At 49.2% G+C, this 17812-nt stretch overlaps 1 protein-coding gene across 14 annotated transcripts; it reads right to left on the bottom strand.

Annotated features, from left to right (window-relative positions):
* Positions 1 to 1403: 1403 nt before the first annotated feature.
* On the bottom strand, positions 1404 to 17725 carry ITGA10 (integrin subunit alpha 10). 14 transcript variants are annotated; one of them, XM_082367314.1, is made up of 30 exons: positions 16948 to 17725; positions 15337 to 15448; positions 15028 to 15137; positions 14338 to 14429; positions 13997 to 14111; positions 13158 to 13285; positions 12839 to 12987; positions 12038 to 12188; positions 11669 to 11834; positions 11457 to 11530; positions 11081 to 11225; positions 10709 to 10857; positions 10363 to 10506; positions 10023 to 10226; positions 9592 to 9722; positions 8692 to 8858; positions 8453 to 8595; positions 7908 to 8021; positions 7626 to 7711; positions 7330 to 7471; positions 7077 to 7169; positions 6820 to 6896; positions 6571 to 6660; positions 6040 to 6124; positions 5756 to 5869; positions 5415 to 5495; positions 5155 to 5268; positions 3692 to 3787; positions 3302 to 3415; positions 1404 to 3004 (listed from the first exon to the last, which is right to left on the bottom strand). In XM_082367314.1, exons 1-30 carry the CDS (start codon positions 17228 to 17230, stop codon positions 2939 to 2941), a joined length of 3735 nt encoding a protein of 1244 aa, XP_082223440.1. In that variant the 5' UTR covers positions 17231 to 17725; the 3' UTR covers positions 1404 to 2938. The 14 variants fall into 14 exon arrangements, 9 of the variants coding, with proteins under 9 accessions (XP_082223440.1, XP_082223438.1, XP_082223435.1 ...); XM_082367309.1 differs by lacking the exon at positions 1404 to 3004 and having other exon boundaries at positions 3308 to 3787; XM_082367313.1 differs by lacking the exon at positions 1404 to 3004 and having other exon boundaries at positions 3308 to 3787; positions 9592 to 9695.
* Between the last annotated feature and the right edge of the window lie 87 nt (positions 17726 to 17812).

The following is a 17812-nucleotide window of genomic DNA, read 5'->3' as shown; positions in this document are numbered from 1 at the left end:
TGATGGTAGGAGTTGCATTTTATATTATTCAAATTGCCTAGCACATATTAGGTGCTTAATGTCTGATGAGTGAATGAACAAAAGAATGAATAAAGGAACAAAGGAGCAACGATGAGAAGAAAGCAACACCTGTGTGTCTGAGGAGAGTCTGGTGTTTCTACAGTTGCTTCTCAAACTGGCTCTGCTTCAAAGGAAGAAAGAGGTAACAGGCTTTTTGAAGAATAGGTTGGGGTTAGAGAAAGTCCCGTTCTGGTGCTGAGGAATAGAGAAGAGAGGGATCTCTAGGTGGAGAAAAATATTAAAAGTACTTTTTAAATCATGTGGAGAGAGAATTAGATGAACCAGTCCTCAAGGATATCCATCTCCCTTTGCAGGCTGACTGGGGATAAAGAGGGGAAGTCTGTCAACATAACCATGGCCTCAGTCCTTGCCCCAGAAACAAGTGTGCTCCATAAATGTTCATCAAACTATAGCCTATGTGAATTGTACTAAGGGCCACCATGGAGCCTCCTGCCACAAAATAACTCACCAGCATGGCACAGAACGGTTGTCCCAGCCTAATAGGCCAGGTAACTATAAAAATAGTTACCATTTATTAAGTACTTACTATATGTTCACTTTACTTGAATCATCTCATTTAGTCCTCACAACCCTAATAAGTTTAAAGTCAAAAAAGTCAAGACATTGAGAAGTTAAATCTGTTCAAGGTCAAGCAGGATTTAAGTGGTAGAGCTTAGATTTAAACCCAAGTCTGTCTTCATTCTTTTTTTTTTTTTTTAATTTTTTTTTATTTATGGCTGTGTTGGGTCTTCGTTTCTCTGCGAGGGCTTTCTCTAGTTGCGGCAAGCGGGGGCCACTCTTCATCGCGGTGCGCGGGCCTCTCACTATCGCGGCCTCTCTTGTTGCGGAGCACAGGATCCAGACGCGCAGGCTCAGTAGTTGTGGCTCACGGGCCCAGTTGCTCCGCGGCATGTGGGATCTTCCCAGACCAGGGTTCGAACCCCTGTCCCCTGCATTGGCAGGCAGATTCTCAACCACTGCGCCACCAGGGAAGCCCTGTCTTCATTCTTAACCACTGCTCTACACAGCCTTTTATCTGAGCCTCAGGGTAGTTATGACTTGCCCAAAGCCACTTAGCTCATAAATGGCAGACCTGGGATTTCAGTATAGGCCTGTGTGTTTACCAAACCTACACATTTTACACTCTACGCTCACTTAAGTAGGTGAGGATTGCAGGAGGCTAGAGTACATCTCCAGTGGGAGAGTCACAGAAAACATTTCAAATACTTCATAACCTTGCCTTCCAGGGACTCAATTGTATAAGGTCTCAAGGTAAACCGAGACTCCACCTCTCACCATTTGTGAGCAGTCTATATCCCAGGGAACTCAAATAGAGCCAGAAGTCATTTGACACTGAACTTTATTTGTTCTGACCATCTGATATACTGTCTACCCTGCTAGGAAACAGAGACAATGCTGTCTGCAAAAGGCCAGAGACATGCCAAAATAAACACTGTGACCAGATCTCAAGAACAGCCCTGGAGGACAGAGTCTGTGGCAGCTAGTCAACTGCCCAGTCGGGTCCCCTCTCTTCTCAGCTCTAAATGGGTGCTGATTCTTCAAATGGCTGTCAGAGCTGCCCTCTAGAGACCAGTAACTAACTTTGGTGTCCAAAGTCTTGATTACAGAGAACTATATGTTACCCAGTTGTCAATGAGAATCCAATTCTCTTTACTGGCCATGACCAAAAAATGGGAGTCAGGTGGGGTGGTCCAGAGATAGAAACTAACTTGAGAATTTCCAGTAAACATCAAGCAAGGGCTGTCCAACTGATTCTACCAGAGAAGCCCTACAAGGTATGACTGGAGATGCCCCAGAAACATTTCCTAGGAGCTATTTGTGCTACATAAACAGTACCAAGTGAGTAAGGGCTTGCTTCCCAGAGACCTCTTGCCACCTACTTCACCTTCTTCCTTAATTCAGACCCCATGGGGCTGCTGCTTCCAAAATCTAGTAAGGTGAAAGGGTTTCCCACCATCAAGCAATCCTCTCCCTTCTCTCTAGTTTCTATAAGGAGGCTTCAAGGAGGGCTCATGAGTGTGTGAGGCCTGAGAGAGGACTGCCTAGGGTATCCAGTCTTCTCTGTTATTCCAGCTCTAGCCACGTGGGGGCCCCTGGCTCCAGAGAATCGGGCACCCAGCTCTGGCTTTGCTCCCAGGGAAGGCTGGAGAGTTGGGAAACCCTTGCCCAGCAGGCCTGGGGCAGCTCCGTTTCACCAGCACCTGAGGGCGGGCGAGTGCACCACGAAAGTCTCAGGTTTCAGGGGGATGGCAGTTGCCTGTCTAAAGACTTCTCTGTTCCTTGGAATTGTACAGAATGTCTCTTGTGGCTTTTCCTCCTCCCTCCTTTTTTCCTGTTGACTCTCCCCATCCGGCCCTCTGAATCACCAGACTCCACAGGAAAGCAGCAGATGTTGACTTTACTTCGTTCAAGCCAACGTCAGCTCTCTCCTTTGGAGTGGGGAGAAGGCAGGAAGGTGAGAGGTGGGAAATGGAGGAAGATAACCCTCGTCCTTTCCAAATTGTGAGGGAGGATGTAGAGGGAAACTGAAAGAAGTCAGGGACCTAGGGAAAAAATTCTTGATTCCTGGGGATGGGGAAAAAAGGGCCCTAGACTAAGGCCCCAGTGTTGGCTCTGGAACCAGGATGGTAAGGAGGGAAGCACAGGGTGGGAGTGTAGTGCCAGCCCTTCTCGTCTGAGGTAAGGCCTCATCTCTTGCCAGCAGCATCCTCATGACTCAAAGGTCAAGTCAGGCTGCAGGTCTGGGGAGATAGTCCAGAGGCTTCTTCGTGTCCCATCTGAGCCCCCAAACCTCTGCTGTTATGCAAGTCTTTTGGAGAAGCTGCCAGGGAGGACTTTCTAGGGCTTTATTCTACATTCATTGCTCCAATTTCTCTTCTCTTTTTTCTTCCTCGGGGATTTTCTTACGGGCAAAGAAGCCAAGCTGTAGGGAAAGAGATAAGAGGCATCACCAAATGCCCTGCCTGGGGACCTGGCCAACAGCCCTCAGATGTATCTGAAGTCTTCAATTTTGTTCTGCTTCCAAAACTGAGATTCAAATTTATTTTATTTGGCTTAGTTTAACTCAACCAACATTTCTGGAGGACAGTGAAGGAGATCTGGGCATGACACCCACAGCCTGCTTAGCTGCCCAGCACAAATCCAGTTCTCCCGGCTATAATCAAGGATTCCTTAATTCATGAGCACCGCGCCCCGTACTCCCCACGACAGAAGTGCTTACCTTCCAAAGGCAGAAGACAAGGAGAGCAAGCAGAAGCAGCCCTCCCAGGACACTGCCAATGAGGATCCACAGGGAGATGAGGACAGGGCGGGACTGAATCACCTCCAGGAGGCTCTGCATAGGAAGGAGAGTTGTTTTTTATTTGCACCCTTTTGCCCAGCTAGCCTCACCCCACGTTGTAGCAAAGCCAGCCGCAAAATAGAAGACTAAAAGGAAAGAGACTGAGGTAGGAATGGAGGCAGTGGGACCCCACCATTCTGATTTATCACTTCTGACTCCCTGACTGCTGCCTAACGAAGACACCTCTGTTCTGAAAAAGCTCACAGGTGCCCTTAGGCCACTGCCACCCTTACTGGTTCCACAGCTCTCAGACTCAGTCTCCAGCCCCACCTCACTCCAACGGGAGGCTTCAGTCAGCTGTAGGACACTGCCCTCCTCAGTTCCCAGCTCGAAGGTGCTGACCACTGTCAGAGACTTGAATTTGGCCTGTGAATGGAAAGACATTTAAAGTGAGCCATCATCTGAATTGGGAGATTGGGATTGACTAATATATGTATAAAATGGATAACTAATAAGAACCTGCTGTATAAAAAAATAAATAAAATAAAATTCAAAAATTAAAAAAAATAAAGTGAGCCATCATCAGGTGATAAGGCTCTCAGAACCCTAATGGCAAAGATGAGGCTGAGGGGCACAACTTCCAGGACGTTCAAAACCAGAGGAAAAGGTTGGAGACCGATGGGGAAAGAAAAGAAGGGTAACAGATGGAAAGCCTATGGCCCTTCATATACTCTGTTTGCTCTACCTGAAATGCATTCAACTCCTCTTTCTTTGGCTAACTCCTACCCTTCCTTTAGATGTCATCCCCTCTGGGAAGTAGGGAAGTGTTTCCTCCTAACCCCCATCACCCTGGATCAGGTTATAATATTCTGTTTACTTCTCTGTCTTTCACCTCTGAACTATAAGATCCTTGAGGTCAAGGGTTGTGTGTTAGTAATTTATGTGTCCCTAGTGCCTAGCACAGTTTCTCAATAAATCTTTGTTAAAAGAATAAATAAATGAATGAAAAAAGGATACCAAAGAGAGAAAGAGAGAACCAGACTTAGGGAAGGATTAACTGTCAGACTTAACTTCCCTGAAAGATGCCTACATCCCAGGGATCTTGTGTAATTCAAAGTATACGGAACATGGGAAAGCACAATATAAACCCCTAGTACTAAACAGCTGTTATAATTAAGAGGTCATTTCCCTTCTCAGGAACTCACACAACTCCTGACTACCTATCATATTAGGCTCGATTTCATCTTCCCGGCTTTAAAGAACTTTCATAATCTAGATCTCTTTCACTATACAATATCACTTCCCACTACCCTCCATGCTTACCCTGCACGTAATATCAACTATTTACTCATTCACTTAATAAAAATGTATTAAATCACTACAATGAGTTAGGCATGGTGCTAAATGTTGAGGATATTCTTCTCAGTGTCTACCTAATAGAGGGCTTTTTATATAGCAGGCATTTGATGGGTTGATTGAATTTAGGTATACTATAAATGTTGGTTGATTATTGATATAACACTAAGAGATGATAAATGGAGGAAAATACAAGAATAGTAACTAGCTTCTAGTGAGTTCATCTCATTATTCATTTAGTCTTTACAACAACCCCATGAAGTAGGTCTTTTCCTCCCCATTTTAGAGATGAAGAGAAAGAAACTTAGAAAAATGAAATAACTTTGTGAGTAGGAGGCAAAGCGCGAACTTGAACACGAGTCTGTCTACCGGGAAAGCCTATGCTACAGTCCCAGATAGGAGCAGCAGGGGAAAGCAGTGGAAAAGGAAAAGTTTACCCTTCGGAAAAATTCATTGTGAACCAGCCTCAGTAGTCCAACAGAGACCTCAGTCCCCTTTGCCAGTCGCCCAAGGTGGCACCTCATGACCTGACACCGGGAATTGCTCCCATTCTATCAGAAGAGAGAGACAGATCAGGACGCTGGGGTGGAAATATCCCCCACTCCCCACTCTACTCTCCAGCCCAAGGCTCCAAACTCTGCTGCTGCCCCCTGCATTCCCACTCTGGACACCTTCTTCACCCTCCTGTGACTCATACCAGCCAGCTTGTGTGCCGAAGCTCCTCTGGATGCACAGGGGGCTCTGGGGGCTCAGTCAGGTTCTGCACTGTGCAGCTTGCCTAGAGGAAGATCCAACTTGAGGGACCCTCTTGATGGTGAGAGGCCGGCCACTCCAGGCTGAGCAGGCGCACACCACCCACACTCCTGTAGTTCTTCCCTGGGTGAGCCCTTCCTTTCTTCTCAAAGAAGCTACATATGTGAAAGAAAGGCGCCCCCAGGGAGGGAGGAGCCCTGAGAGCAGTGACCCAGGACGCTGGGAGCTGGGTGAGTCCACCAAATCAAGATGGCAGGGTTCCATACGCCCCTAGCCCAGACTCACATTGTTAGTGATGACTTGAGACAGTGACAGGAAGTAATTGCCCCCATGGGCCACAGCTGGAAGGAGGGCTGAGATGATGAGGCCACTGAGCACATAGCAGCCAAGGTTCTGAACCTAAAAGGAGGATTGGAAATGGGAACAGGTGAGAGACAGAGAAAGACCCTTCCTCATCTGTTCCTCTTTACCCTCGATACCACTGAAATCTAAGAGAGACTCCTCCCATCCTTTTCCCAGGAACTCCTCCCCCTCCCTCTGCTTATGCCAAGGCCCCTCCAGCTTCTCACCCTAAGAGTGGTTTTGAATTCAGGGCCAGGGCCCTCTGGGAGGGTCCCATATGGGTGAACCTCATAGCGGTGCAGAGTGGACTCACTGCGTGGACACCAAGTCAGGAAGCACATGGTCACAGCCATGACACAGACACAGGGGCACATGGTCAGCACACAGACATGGATTCAGGGAAGGTAGGGCCAGCACATGGATAAAGAGATGGGGGTACATAGAGAAGATAGAAATGAGACATGACATAGACTTGGTACAAACTTTATGGCCACACCCCATATCCCATCACACCAGCTCCAACCCCCAGGGCCCAGCAAAGCCCTACAACTAGGATGCATAGGTATACCTATACCTAAGAAAGAAAGAGAAGATACTTAAGAGAAGCTTCAGCACGAGTGGGATTGAAGGCAAAAAGATAGAGCAGCCCTAAGGGTTTGGTGTTTGGGAACACTGAAGCACATGGAGGGAGAGGGGGGAAACATAAAGAGTATGAGTCTGGGGTCAGAATGGGGTCTCAGTGGGGAGCTGAGCCATACCTAGAGAATAGGAGGTGAGGCTCATACTGGATGTAGGCTGAGGTCTGGGCTGTGTTATCATGAAGCGTGCCATTTCTCTCCAGGCTATTGCTGTAGGGTCAGGGGGAGAGGCTCGCATCCCAGCCCTGTCTCAGACACCCCTCTCTAGAGTAAAGGAGTCATGCTGTTTCCACCCCTGCTCCCACCCACACACCACCACCACCAAGACCCAACAGGAGCAGCCTGGGAGGAAATGCCCATTGTTCTCACCTGGTGGCAGTCAGCCTCACAAGGACCTGGCTCAGGAGGAAGGAGCAGCTAAACTCAAACTCTAGCAGAAAGGTCACCTGGGGGAGAGGGACATGGTAGATTTCTCCTGGGGGAGAGGGACATGGTAGATTTCTCCTCATGGGACAACTACAGAGGAACAGCAGCCCTTGTGTGCCTCCTTTCCTAAACTCCCAGGCCCCGCAGATTCCAGCCCCTGATCTCTCTGAGGCCCTTTCTCATCCTGGGCCCCAACTCACCTTGGCTCCAGCCTGGAAGACAGGATGCCCCACGCTGCAGAGGCGGGCATGAGGGGAAGGGGCTGCACACTCCACCTTCGCTGGGCCATCCCCCTGAGAGCAGAGGAAGGGGGGTGAAGGCTAAGGTGGGGCTGCAACTGCCCTCCTGCCTGCAGCCTCCAAACACAGCCTTTCCCTAGGGCCCCTCACAGCCAATACCCCAATCGTCCTCCTCCTTCCCTGACTCCTCCCAAATTCCCTCCCCCAAGGGCACCTGAGGAGTAAGACTGGACAGGTGAAGGTTTCTGGAGAAGCTGAGACTCAGGCTAGTGTTGTAGGCATTTTCCTTCCTGTTCTCCAGAGTTGCTGACACCAGCACTTTCTGCCGACCACCTCGAACCATGAATGGGTCCTTCCTAGGAGTCGTGGATAAAAGAGAGCCCAGAGTTGAAGGAGCGCCAGAAGCCTCGCTTCTGTCTTCCTGGGCAAGAAACAACCCTCCATCTCCCTTCAAGTCCCTTCTGATCTGTCTCGGGTCACCCCCGTTTGGCCAATTCATGTCCATCCCACCTGGAGCCTCTGATGTCCATATTAGCTCGAAGTACCAGATCTGTGACACATTCATTGTCAGGGCCACAGTCCTTGGAGAAGGGGACCTAGAGGAGAGAGAAGGGGCTGAGGGCTGAGAGGAAGGCATGGGAGAAAGGAATGGGATTGAGGGAAAAGTGAAAAGAGTGGGTGCCCAAGTTAGATTTCACTGTGATCTCATGTCTCCTCCCTCCCCTTTCTCTTGAATTCACTGAGAAGGGCAGTGTTGGGACCCAGGGCAGGGCAGGGCTTGGCACTTCTGACCAGCTTTCGTATGGAGGTGGGTGAGCCCTCATCCAGCACAGGCCCTGGCTTTGTGGTGTTGTCCAAAGCAAAGGTCACAGTCAAGGCCACTGGCCGGAGGTAATCTGATGTATCCTGAGAGAAACCAGAGTCAAGGATTATGGGGAGCCAGGATTAGGGACACGACCCAGGAATCCTAGCAGAATGTGATAATTATGGCGATCATTTACTGAGCACTTTCTATGTGCTGGGCACTGTCCTAAGGTTTTATCAATACTATTACATTTAATTCTAAGACAGCTAACTCCTATTTTGTAGTTGCTATTATTATCCCTCCCTTTTCAGGCAAGGAAACTAAGGTTTGCAGGTTATATGACTTGCCAGAATTTACAGGTGGTAAACGGCAGAGCAGGATTCAAACCCAGATCAGCCGGACTCCACAGTCTGATCTTTCTCACACTCCTGACTCTGGCTTTCTTGCCGATCCAGCAGAAAGTCCTCCCTCTGATCCAGCCTCCTTCTCACTCCCAGGCCCTGATGCAAAGCACTTCCTGCCCCCTCCTCACCAGCACATGGAAGTGCAGCGGCTCACAAGTGATAGTCCCCACACTGAGCCGGAGCCGCCGAGGGGGCAGCCTCTGGCCAGAGCCGTCAAACGCTGCACGGGCCCCAGCTGTCCACTCATCCAGCGATGCTATGAACCGCACATCTGAATGGGGCAGGCAAGAGTGCAGGTGGAGAGGGGTCCCAAGACCATGGCAGGCAAGGGGTTGAGAGCTGCCTAGCATGCACTCTAGTGACTCACGGAATTGGCGATCCCAGCGGCCGGGAGTGCGGGAGGTCACTTGGAAGCAAAGGGCTGCGGATAGGCATGCTGCCTCCTGGCTGCGTCGCTTGCAGTCCCTCTGAACCACACTGATGGCCGGCGGGGTCACATCCAGTGAAGGGGCCAGGTGGACAATGGGCCGGGAGCTGGGAACAGGGTGGGAAAGATAGTCTAGCAGAGGGAAGAAAGCCCTTTGAGAAAGGCAGTCCCCAGTGTTTGCCTCCCTGAGGTCCAAGGAAAGAATAAGGAGCTAGGGGACACATGTGTCCGCCTCCCCGAACCTTCTGACGGAAGTAAGATAATAGCTAACATTTTTTAAAAATTAATTTATTTTTATTTTTGGCTGCCTGGGTCTTTGCTGCTGCGTGTGGGCTTTCTCTCTAGCTGCGGCAAGCAGGTGCTACTCTTGGCCTTGGTGCATGGGCTTCTCATTGCGGTGGCCTCTCCTGTTGTGGAGCATGGGCTCTAGGTGTGTGGGTTTCAGCAGTTGTGGTATGCGGGCTCAGTAGTTGTGGCGCACGGGCTTAGTTGCTCCGCGGCATGTGGGATCTTCCCAGACCAGGGCTTGAACCCGTGTCCCCTGCATTGGCAGGCGGATTCTTAACCACTGCACCACCAGGCAAGTCCCAATAGCTAACATTTAATCAGCACTTGCCGTGTTCTAGGCACTGTGTTTAGATCTTTTCACAGATTATCGCGTTTAATCCTCACAACAAACGTCTAAGGCAGATACTATTATTATTCCCATTTTATAAACTAGGGAATGGAGGCATAGAGTAAGTTGATCGAGAAAGCCAAATGTAAGTTTGTGACTCCAAAGCCCTTGCTTTTAACAGCTATGCCATGCTGTCTACTGCTACCTGAGCTGGGGCCGCTCACCTGAGCAGGATGGCTGCCCCTTGGGCACCCACAGCAACATCTACCAGGTCATCTCCATCCAGATCTAACCGGCCATCCACACTTCGGCCAAAGTAGCTGAGGGCCTGTGGCATGGAGACAGCAGCAATCCGCTGAGAGGGAGAGGGGAGAGACTGAGCAGAGACTCACACAACTGGTTTCCCAGGCCTCCCACCTAGCTTTTTCTAATTCTCCCCTCAGGCATGACGAGGAATGAGAGAAACTTGCCTGTATTCAAGAGTCCCTAGTACAGCAACATGTTTCCTACCCCACCGCCTCACCTTTTTGACTACTGATAAAAAAAGCACTTGTTCAGTTTGGGTCTCAAGCCCAGGGGAGCAATGATAACCAAAGGGTGCACCTCCCTTCCCCTTCCTCCCACCATGCCCCTGCCTCGTCGGGGCACTCCTGACCTGGGCAGGACGGGTCTTGACTCCACTCTGGGTCCCGTGATAGAGGTACAGTGCTCCACGGTGCCCATCCTCCAGGGGCGCTCCCATAGCCACATCAGCAAAACCATCTTGGTTCAGATCAGGAAGGGCAGCCATGGCAAAGCCAAACCGAGCATCCTGCGGGGGTTCTGGCTGAAGTGTTCCCTGGAGTGTCAGCAAGGACTGCTGGTGGAGGTGAGGAGAAGACAGAAGATGCTGATTTGACAGTCCCGACCTCTCGGCCAGCCCTCAAATGTGTGTGCCTTCCCTCCCTCCCTTTGCCCCCCACAGACAAGCTCTAGGGTATCCCAGCAAGTCTCACCTGGCCCACCAGATACACATAAACACGTCCTGTCTCCTTGTTCTGGGGCCCCAGGAACATGGGGGCAGCCACAAGCAAGACATCAGTTGTTCCATCCCCATCCGTATCCAATGGGCAGAGCTCACTGCCAAAGTACGAGCCAATCTGGAGAGCGGTGGGTAGTGGTGACCCCAGAGGAAAGGGAAGGCAAGATTATGGACAAGTGGGAAGCACCTGCCAATCTGGTCCTCACATCCCTGACAGACTCTGCCAACCAGAATTCAACACAGACTTTTAAGGTCCCTCTCTTGTCCCTTCACTCTCTTCCCCCATAGCCTGAAGGTCCCTCAGGAGCCAAGGGTCTCACCTGCTCCCCCTGGAGGCTCTGGGCGACCCTCACAGCCCCATCTTTCTTAAGCTGGAAGGCGATGACCTTTCCTCGATGTCTAAACCGAGGAGCTCCTGAGAGAAAGAGGCGGCGTCCACCCCGCAAAAGCATGGAGGAAACAGAGTAACCTAGAAGTGGACAAGGAATCGGGGGTGAAAGGGAAAGAAGATGGGGTCAGAGTAGGAGGTTTCCCTAAAGGCACAGAAGGGGGTCCCAAAGGAAGGTAGCACGAGATCAGTGAGAAACCGCATGAGTTAACAGTGAGTACCTTATACCCCCCATCCCACCCCCAACTGAGGAAGCATTTTTCCCCCTCCACCGTCTAATCCTTTGCAGCTCTCTGCTACTCACCCAGGTAGGCTGCATGGTTCTGCAATGCAGGGGGGAACTCATCTTCCAGGGCCGTCCGTGGCGGGAAGAGGCGGCGACCTTCTTCAAGCCATAACACTGAGCCCCCCCAGTCATAAGCCCCCACCATCCCGAAGAGAATCCCATCCTGTAGGGCAGAACCAGATGGGGTCGCTGAAAAGACAGTGGGGAATAAGAAGAAAAACCTCTCCAGGAGTGAGAGGGTCACTGAGGGCATGCTGGGGTCAGTTGGTGAGGTATGGGAAGGTCAGCATGGACATTGAATAAAGGAGGAATCTAGAAGAGCCCTGGGGTTGAAGCTGTCTGAGTTAGAGGCTGGAAGGAGTCAGATGTTGAGAGGGGTCAGAGTCTGTCCAACCTTTAGCCGATGAGTAGAGAAACCAATCTGAGACATTTCCAGCCCAAAGGAGCTTTCATTTTCTCCGTGGGACCCTTGAGTGTGAGAAAACATCATGAGGCAATATAAGGGAAGACAGTTTCCCCTTTGACCTTCTGAACTTATTCCAGAAGCCCACCTATACCCCAGAACTCCCCCTACCCTGTCCTCTGTTTCTCCAGGGTAATCATTACCCTCAAGGCCAAAAATCCGGTCCCCTAATGCATCCACAATGTCAGTCAGTGCTGCTTCATCTGTGACATTGAAGAAGAATCTCTCGTCTGGATCACTGGCAATAGCTCTGATTTCCTGCAGGAAAGAGCTGGGGTCTCGCTGCCGCCGGAGGTAGTGACCAAGGACCTGGGGTCAGGAGATAAAGGTGGGGTCTGCTAGCTGTGTGCTGTGAGACGGTAGAGCTGTACAGGACACAGCCAACTAAAGAGAAGAAAGGGAATATGGCTGATGTCTGGGAAGTGGTCAATGCCCGTTTTCCTTAAGTTCCCAGTCCTCAGTGTCACCCTCCCCAATCCCTTCTATCCTTCCAGATCCAGAGCTGTTCTCACCGCAATCCCATAGCGTGTCACTCTTGCAGCTTCACAGGCCTTTAGTGCTGTAGGAAGTTCCTCTCCATCATGTGACTCTCCATCAGTGACAACCACCAGTAGCCTGGCAGCCTCTGGTCGGCCCCCATGGGACTGACTGAATCCTTCTGTGCTGAGAAGAGACAGAAAGGAGTGAGGTGTGATCAGATGTGTGCAGATAGATACACATACACACAGTACTTAACACTGTCAGCAGTTCACCGAGGTCAGGCCTATTGCCTTTTAGCCCATCTCCCCAACTGTCTAGCGTAGAGACTGGCACACAGTAAGAGCTCAAATGTCTGAATGTCATAGAACATATAGAGCAGCATATCATCAATGTAAGTAAGTATAAAATCCATTCACTCATAGATTCATTCAGCAAATATTGTATTTAGGAGGACAAATATTAAGGGAACGTAGAATAAAGGAGAATGGTCAGGTCAGGGGAGTCTTCCCAGAGATGAGTTTTGTCACATTTGGAAAATAGGCTAGCACATGAGTGGTGGAAAACCCGAGGGCCAAGAGCAAAGTGGGAGTGGAGGTATATAGACAGAGAGAATTCTGTCTGCAGAGATAAATAAAGCAGAAACATGTAGAGACACAGATACAGACAATTTGTAGAAATGCAATGAGTGCAATGACAGCCAATTTAGCCTTCCCCCACCTACATTAGTGTGCAAACAAAGATAAGCTGGCAAGACATCTTGGGATGTACACACTGCACTCCAAAGCCTCCCCTAACCCTTCTGGCTTCCCACACCCCCCTTCCCAGTGCCTCACCAGGCCATCATTATTGCTTGAGCAGTCTTTGTTTCTCGTCCCTCCCGCCGGCTCAGGTTCCTTGCTGCTCTCACCACTTCTTCTTTGGTTCGGAAATCTCCCAGGGACCACTCATGTACAGAGCTCTCCCCATACTGTACCAGTCCCACCTGAGAATAAAGTGTGCACTCTAATGGAGTGTGTGTATGGGGGTGGGGGGTGGAGAAGGTATGCGAGGGAGGGGAGACGAGCACCTGGATACTACTGAAGATGCTACCTACATTTATCTCCTCTCTCCCTGTCTCTCCCCTTCAAGCCCATCCATGTTGCCTTCTCTTACCTGTATCTGCTCCGGGTCAATAAATAATCTCCCTACTAGTCTTCGCAGGAAGGTCTGAACTTCAGACCAGGGGTAGATGCTGTTGGAGCCATCCAACACAATGACGACATCCATGTATGTGGGGCAGCCTAGGAGGAGGGGTATGGTGATGGGGAACAGAGGGGTAAAGGACATTGGGCATGGGGGCAACAAGGGAAGAGGTCACAGGAGGGCACATTTAATTCAAACATTTATTAGGCACTTCTTACATATAAGGAAGGTAGTGTGCCAGGTCCTGGGTAAATATAAAAATGAATAAAAGAGAAGATGGGCATATATACAACTGACTAAAAAAACAAAGAAGGAATTAAGCGCTAGTAGAAACATAGCACCACTCTATGATGTGAGAGAAAAAAAGAGGGTCAGTTCTGATGGAGGAGAATCAAAGGAGGCAGCGACTGAGAAGATACTGAAGACTGGAGATGTTTGAGGCGAGGAGACTAAACACGAAGGCATTTGGGTGGAGAACACTTTAAACGGAAAGAGACGGAAGTATAAAAATAGATGACCCATAGGAGAATGGTGAGGTGAAGGCTATAGCCAAGGTGCAGGGTATGAAGGGATATAGTGAGAGTTGAGTTTTTGAAGTTGATTAAATCAGTTCATGGAGTCTTGACGACCTGGTAAAGAGTCTGAATTCTCATCTGTTAGGAAACATGGAGCTTTTGCGGACACGTTAGGTAGCAGTAAGGATAAGCCATGCAGTTCCCCTGTCAAGCATCATACCCTGTGGCCCCATCTTTTTCCCACCCTGCACCCCGTTCTAGGGACTGAGTCCTCAGGCCCTTCTCCTGGCTCACGTTGTACAGTGGGTGCCAGGCTTCCCTGGGGCTGGAACGAAGCATCTACACGGGCACATATCCCAGAACTGAAGACAGATGAGCCACAAGCATGAGACCAGAGAGGGGCACAAGCCTGGGGATGGATAGAGGAAACAGTTACTCCCAGGCTTGGGAGGGCACCCTCAGAACATGCTCTTTGTCAAAAGAGGCATTGAGACCACTCCCCAAGACCCCCCTCCTTGCTTTCTAGGGTTTTTAACTCCTTGACCCCTCCACATAGACCAGTTTCCCTTATCATACCGCCCTTTTCTCTACCACAAACCTTCACAGACCCCGCCACCACCCTTTCCTTAGCTTACCATGAATCCCCCATCACCAACTGTCTCCAGTAGAGACATCCCCAGGTGCATATTCACAGCAGGACGAGATGAATTTCCCAGTGGATAGTCACCTGGTTGGAGTGGAGTGGAAGAGCATGAGATCATGGGGTCACAGATGGGGTGACTGAGTTCAGGGTGACTTTGGAAGAGGATGAGAAGAGGCCCGGATCAAGTCAGGAAGAGGAGTACGTGGGATATGGAGGTAAAGAAGTAAGGTGTGATATCACTCATATGTGGAATCTAATTTTTTTTTAAATGTTATCTATGAACTTATTTACAAAACAGAAACAGACTCACAGATTTTGAAAACAAACTTACGGCTACCGAAGGGGAAACGTGGAGGGGGGAGGGATAAATTAGGAGCTTGGGATTAACATACACACACTACTATATATAAAATAGATAATCAACAAGGACCTACTGTATAGCACAGGGAACTCTACTCAGTATTCTATAATAACCTATATGGGAAAAGAATCTGAAAAAGAATGAATATATGTATATGTATAACTGAATCACTTTGCTGTACACCTGAAACTAACACAACATTGTAAATCAACTATGCTCCAAAAAAATTAAAAAAAAAAAAAAAAGTGAGGTGTAAGGGGTCAAAGCTACTAGTGTATCAAGGTTAGAGGTTAGGAGTGGAAGAGTGAGGAGTCTTCTTACCCAAGTGGCCCTTGGCACATGGGGCGTTGTGGGAGCCCCCTACAGGGCAGCGATAAACATCTCCCCTTCGGTCACCTGAAGGCCCATCCCAGGGGGCACCCACCAACATCCTGGGAGGAGGAAATGAATACAAGCATAGCGTAAATATGACACTTGAGATAGGCCAGAGGGAAAGGGCATGGTGATGGCAAGTCTAGAGCCCCAGCCATTTCCAAAGAACCAGATTAGTTTATATTTCCATCTACCTTGCCTCCCCTTTAACAGCTCTATCACAGTCCCAATCCCACGGCCCTCTGGTTTCCTCCTCACCATCGGCGTCCACCCCCAACATGTTGTAAGACACTGTATCCAAATTCAGCCTCCGGTGGCCCTGGAAATAGGCGTGGGTGATGCACGTCCAGGTTAAAGGGAGAGCAGAGACCTGGGGGGCCAGGATCATAAGGTTAGCAGGAATCAGCCAGAGAGCCTAATGAATGCCCACAGGTACAACCAGAGAGAAACCGTGAAGGGAACTTTTTGACCTCAGCCTATCTCCCTTCTTCTTACTCATAAGCTGCCCTGGACTCTGTGAATGTCATGTACTCCAAGCAAGGATGATTTTCTTCCTGTGTTTGGGTCCAGATGTCTAACCTGTGGCCCTCTGCCATGCTGTTGCACAGATGTATTTCCATTCCTATCCCCCAAATTTCATTTACAGACATGTCTGGAAGGGTCAAGTTCCTCTTTTCTACATCATTCCTCCTACACATCCTCCTCTCCAAGCTGTGAGGGTCAAAAGAGGGAGAAGGCCTTTCTGCAGCCCCAGAACAACTATTCCTTACAAATTCTCCCCAAACCCAGGACCACAGGGAAAACAAGAGGTTAGTGAACACTGCATGTCTGGGTCTCTTCTTCTCTTCCTGTCTCTTCTTGACTCCCAGTATCATTGTTACACTCTCTCTTTCTCCAATGTCTAGGTCTCTGGCTGACTCCAGCCCTGGAAACCTCAGTGGTAATTAACTGGGTGGAGCCACTTGCCTGCCTACATACAAGGTTTGCCATACATCTTTTCCAAGGGTCCCATCACTCCCAAAGTTTCTCACGATCCACTTCCTTTCTAATTCATCCCCCCTCCCAACTGCCCCCTGCTTACTTGCATTTCTTCCTTAACTCTCAGCCCACTCTAAAGACCCCCTCAATCATGTTCTTGCTGACTCTTCCCTCCCAACCCCAATCTGTTTAAAATCAGAGCTGGTATTTTAGGAAACGAAGATTACAGGGCACTGATGAGGAAAAATTCCAGGCCTCTTGTCCCTCCCATGGTTCTTTCCCTGTGACTTGTTCCTTCAAGTAACCCCCTCTCAGGCCACCCCACCACCACTTTCACCAATGGCTATAGCTCTGTCTCAAACCATGCTCATTTTCAGAAAAGTGTTTTGTATGTGAGCCTTTTTGCATCCAGGAGACTGGCAAGGCTGTGTGACCAGGAACTGTAGCTCATTGGTTAGATAAAACCAGAGTTCTGACCACACAGTTAGTCAGTTATGTCTCAGGAACCCAGAGACCACCAAGGGCAGGGAGAAGTAGGGAGGGGGATAATAGTAATCAGACTAGCCCTGTGGAAGTTCACATCATGTTTCTTTTTGGTTGCCTCACTCCTCCAGGGCTTAGGACAAAGTTTTATTTAATTGGACACAAATATTACACAAGGCACTGGACAGCTTCAGCCCTTACCAGGCAGTCATATGTGTGGGCAAAAGAATGCAAACCCATGCGCACATGTACGCGCGCACACACACACACACACACACACACACGAAACATAGAATCGGTTAACCTCTTAACCTAACTCCCAAAGAATTTTAACCGTAAAGATGCCAATGCTAAACAATCCATATATCTTCCGTTCCCACCAGAAACCAAGAAGTTAACCTCCCTCACCTGTCAGGAACATCAGGGGCAAGAACAGGTGGGGGATGAGGGGGAACTCCATGTCTGGATGTTCTGTCCGCGTGAGAAGTCCTCTGTGCCTCTGTCCCTCTCCTTCTCTGTTTTCTGTACTTTCCCTCCCATCCTGCCCCCTCCCACTGGCAGCTAAAAATAAAGTTGGAAGGAATGGGAGGAGTAATGGTGGGGAAGTGTGGGGAGCCCCAGACCAAGCAAAGGAGGAATGAGCAATTTTAGTGTATTTCTCTGCCTTGGTGCTGCCCCCTGGAGGCATCATCTCAGTAACCAAAGAGAACGCAATTCTTGACTTTCTGTCCTTTCTTTCTCTTCCTTTTTTTTCTATCCTTTGTTGTTGCCTAGCAATAATGCTTTCCTCAGGTTTGGAATAGAAGGTAGGAGTGGGAGATAGATTCTTTTTACCTCCTAACCTTATTTATGTCAACCTGGAATATGGAAAATGAAAGAGCTGATAACAGTGATATCATTTCCCCACCTACTCAGAGTCCCAACATGTGAAGTCACAGCCCACCCACAAACCAAGACTTACCATCCCCATTCCACTTGGTTCTGTTTGTGACTCTTAGCCTATGCTGCCTTATGGCGTTATAGTTTTTGGAGGAACTATAAACCGTGAACTGGTATGGGGTATGCTTTGTGGAACCAGTATGATTACTTTAACATTAGACCCCCATCTCCTCAACTAAGCTATAAACTTCAGAAGTTGGGACCATGGAGCCTCTTAGCTTTTTGTATCTCTACCACTTAGTATTATGCCCTACATACTGTAGATGTTCAATAAAAGTCTGTGGGTAATGATGCCAGTGGCTAATCCTATGGAAAACCCAAACCATAGTGACAG

This window comes from Balaenoptera borealis (genome assembly GCF_965194805.1).
Source record: "Balaenoptera borealis genome assembly, chromosome: 1".
In the NCBI taxonomy this organism is placed as follows: domain Eukaryota; kingdom Metazoa; phylum Chordata; class Mammalia; order Artiodactyla; family Balaenopteridae; genus Balaenoptera; species Balaenoptera borealis.
The sequence above is the reverse complement of the archived record's forward strand: the minus strand, read 5'-3'. Positions and strand labels throughout refer to the sequence as shown.

Excerpts from the sequence above, each read along its gene's own strand:
- ITGA10 (XM_082367309.1), bottom strand. The coding sequence starts at position 17,230 with ATGATGCCTCCAGGGGGCAGCACCAAGGCAGAGAAATACACTAAAATT. Across the intron at positions 14,112-14,337 it reads TTGGTGATGGGGGATTCATG|GCTTGTGCCCCTCTCTGGTC; the intron begins GTAAGCTAAGGA and ends ATCCATCCCCAG. Across the intron at positions 7,170-7,329 it reads TGTCCAGTCTTACTCCTCAG|GGGGATGGCCCAGCGAAGGT; the intron begins GTGCCCTTGGGG and ends CTCTGCTCTCAG.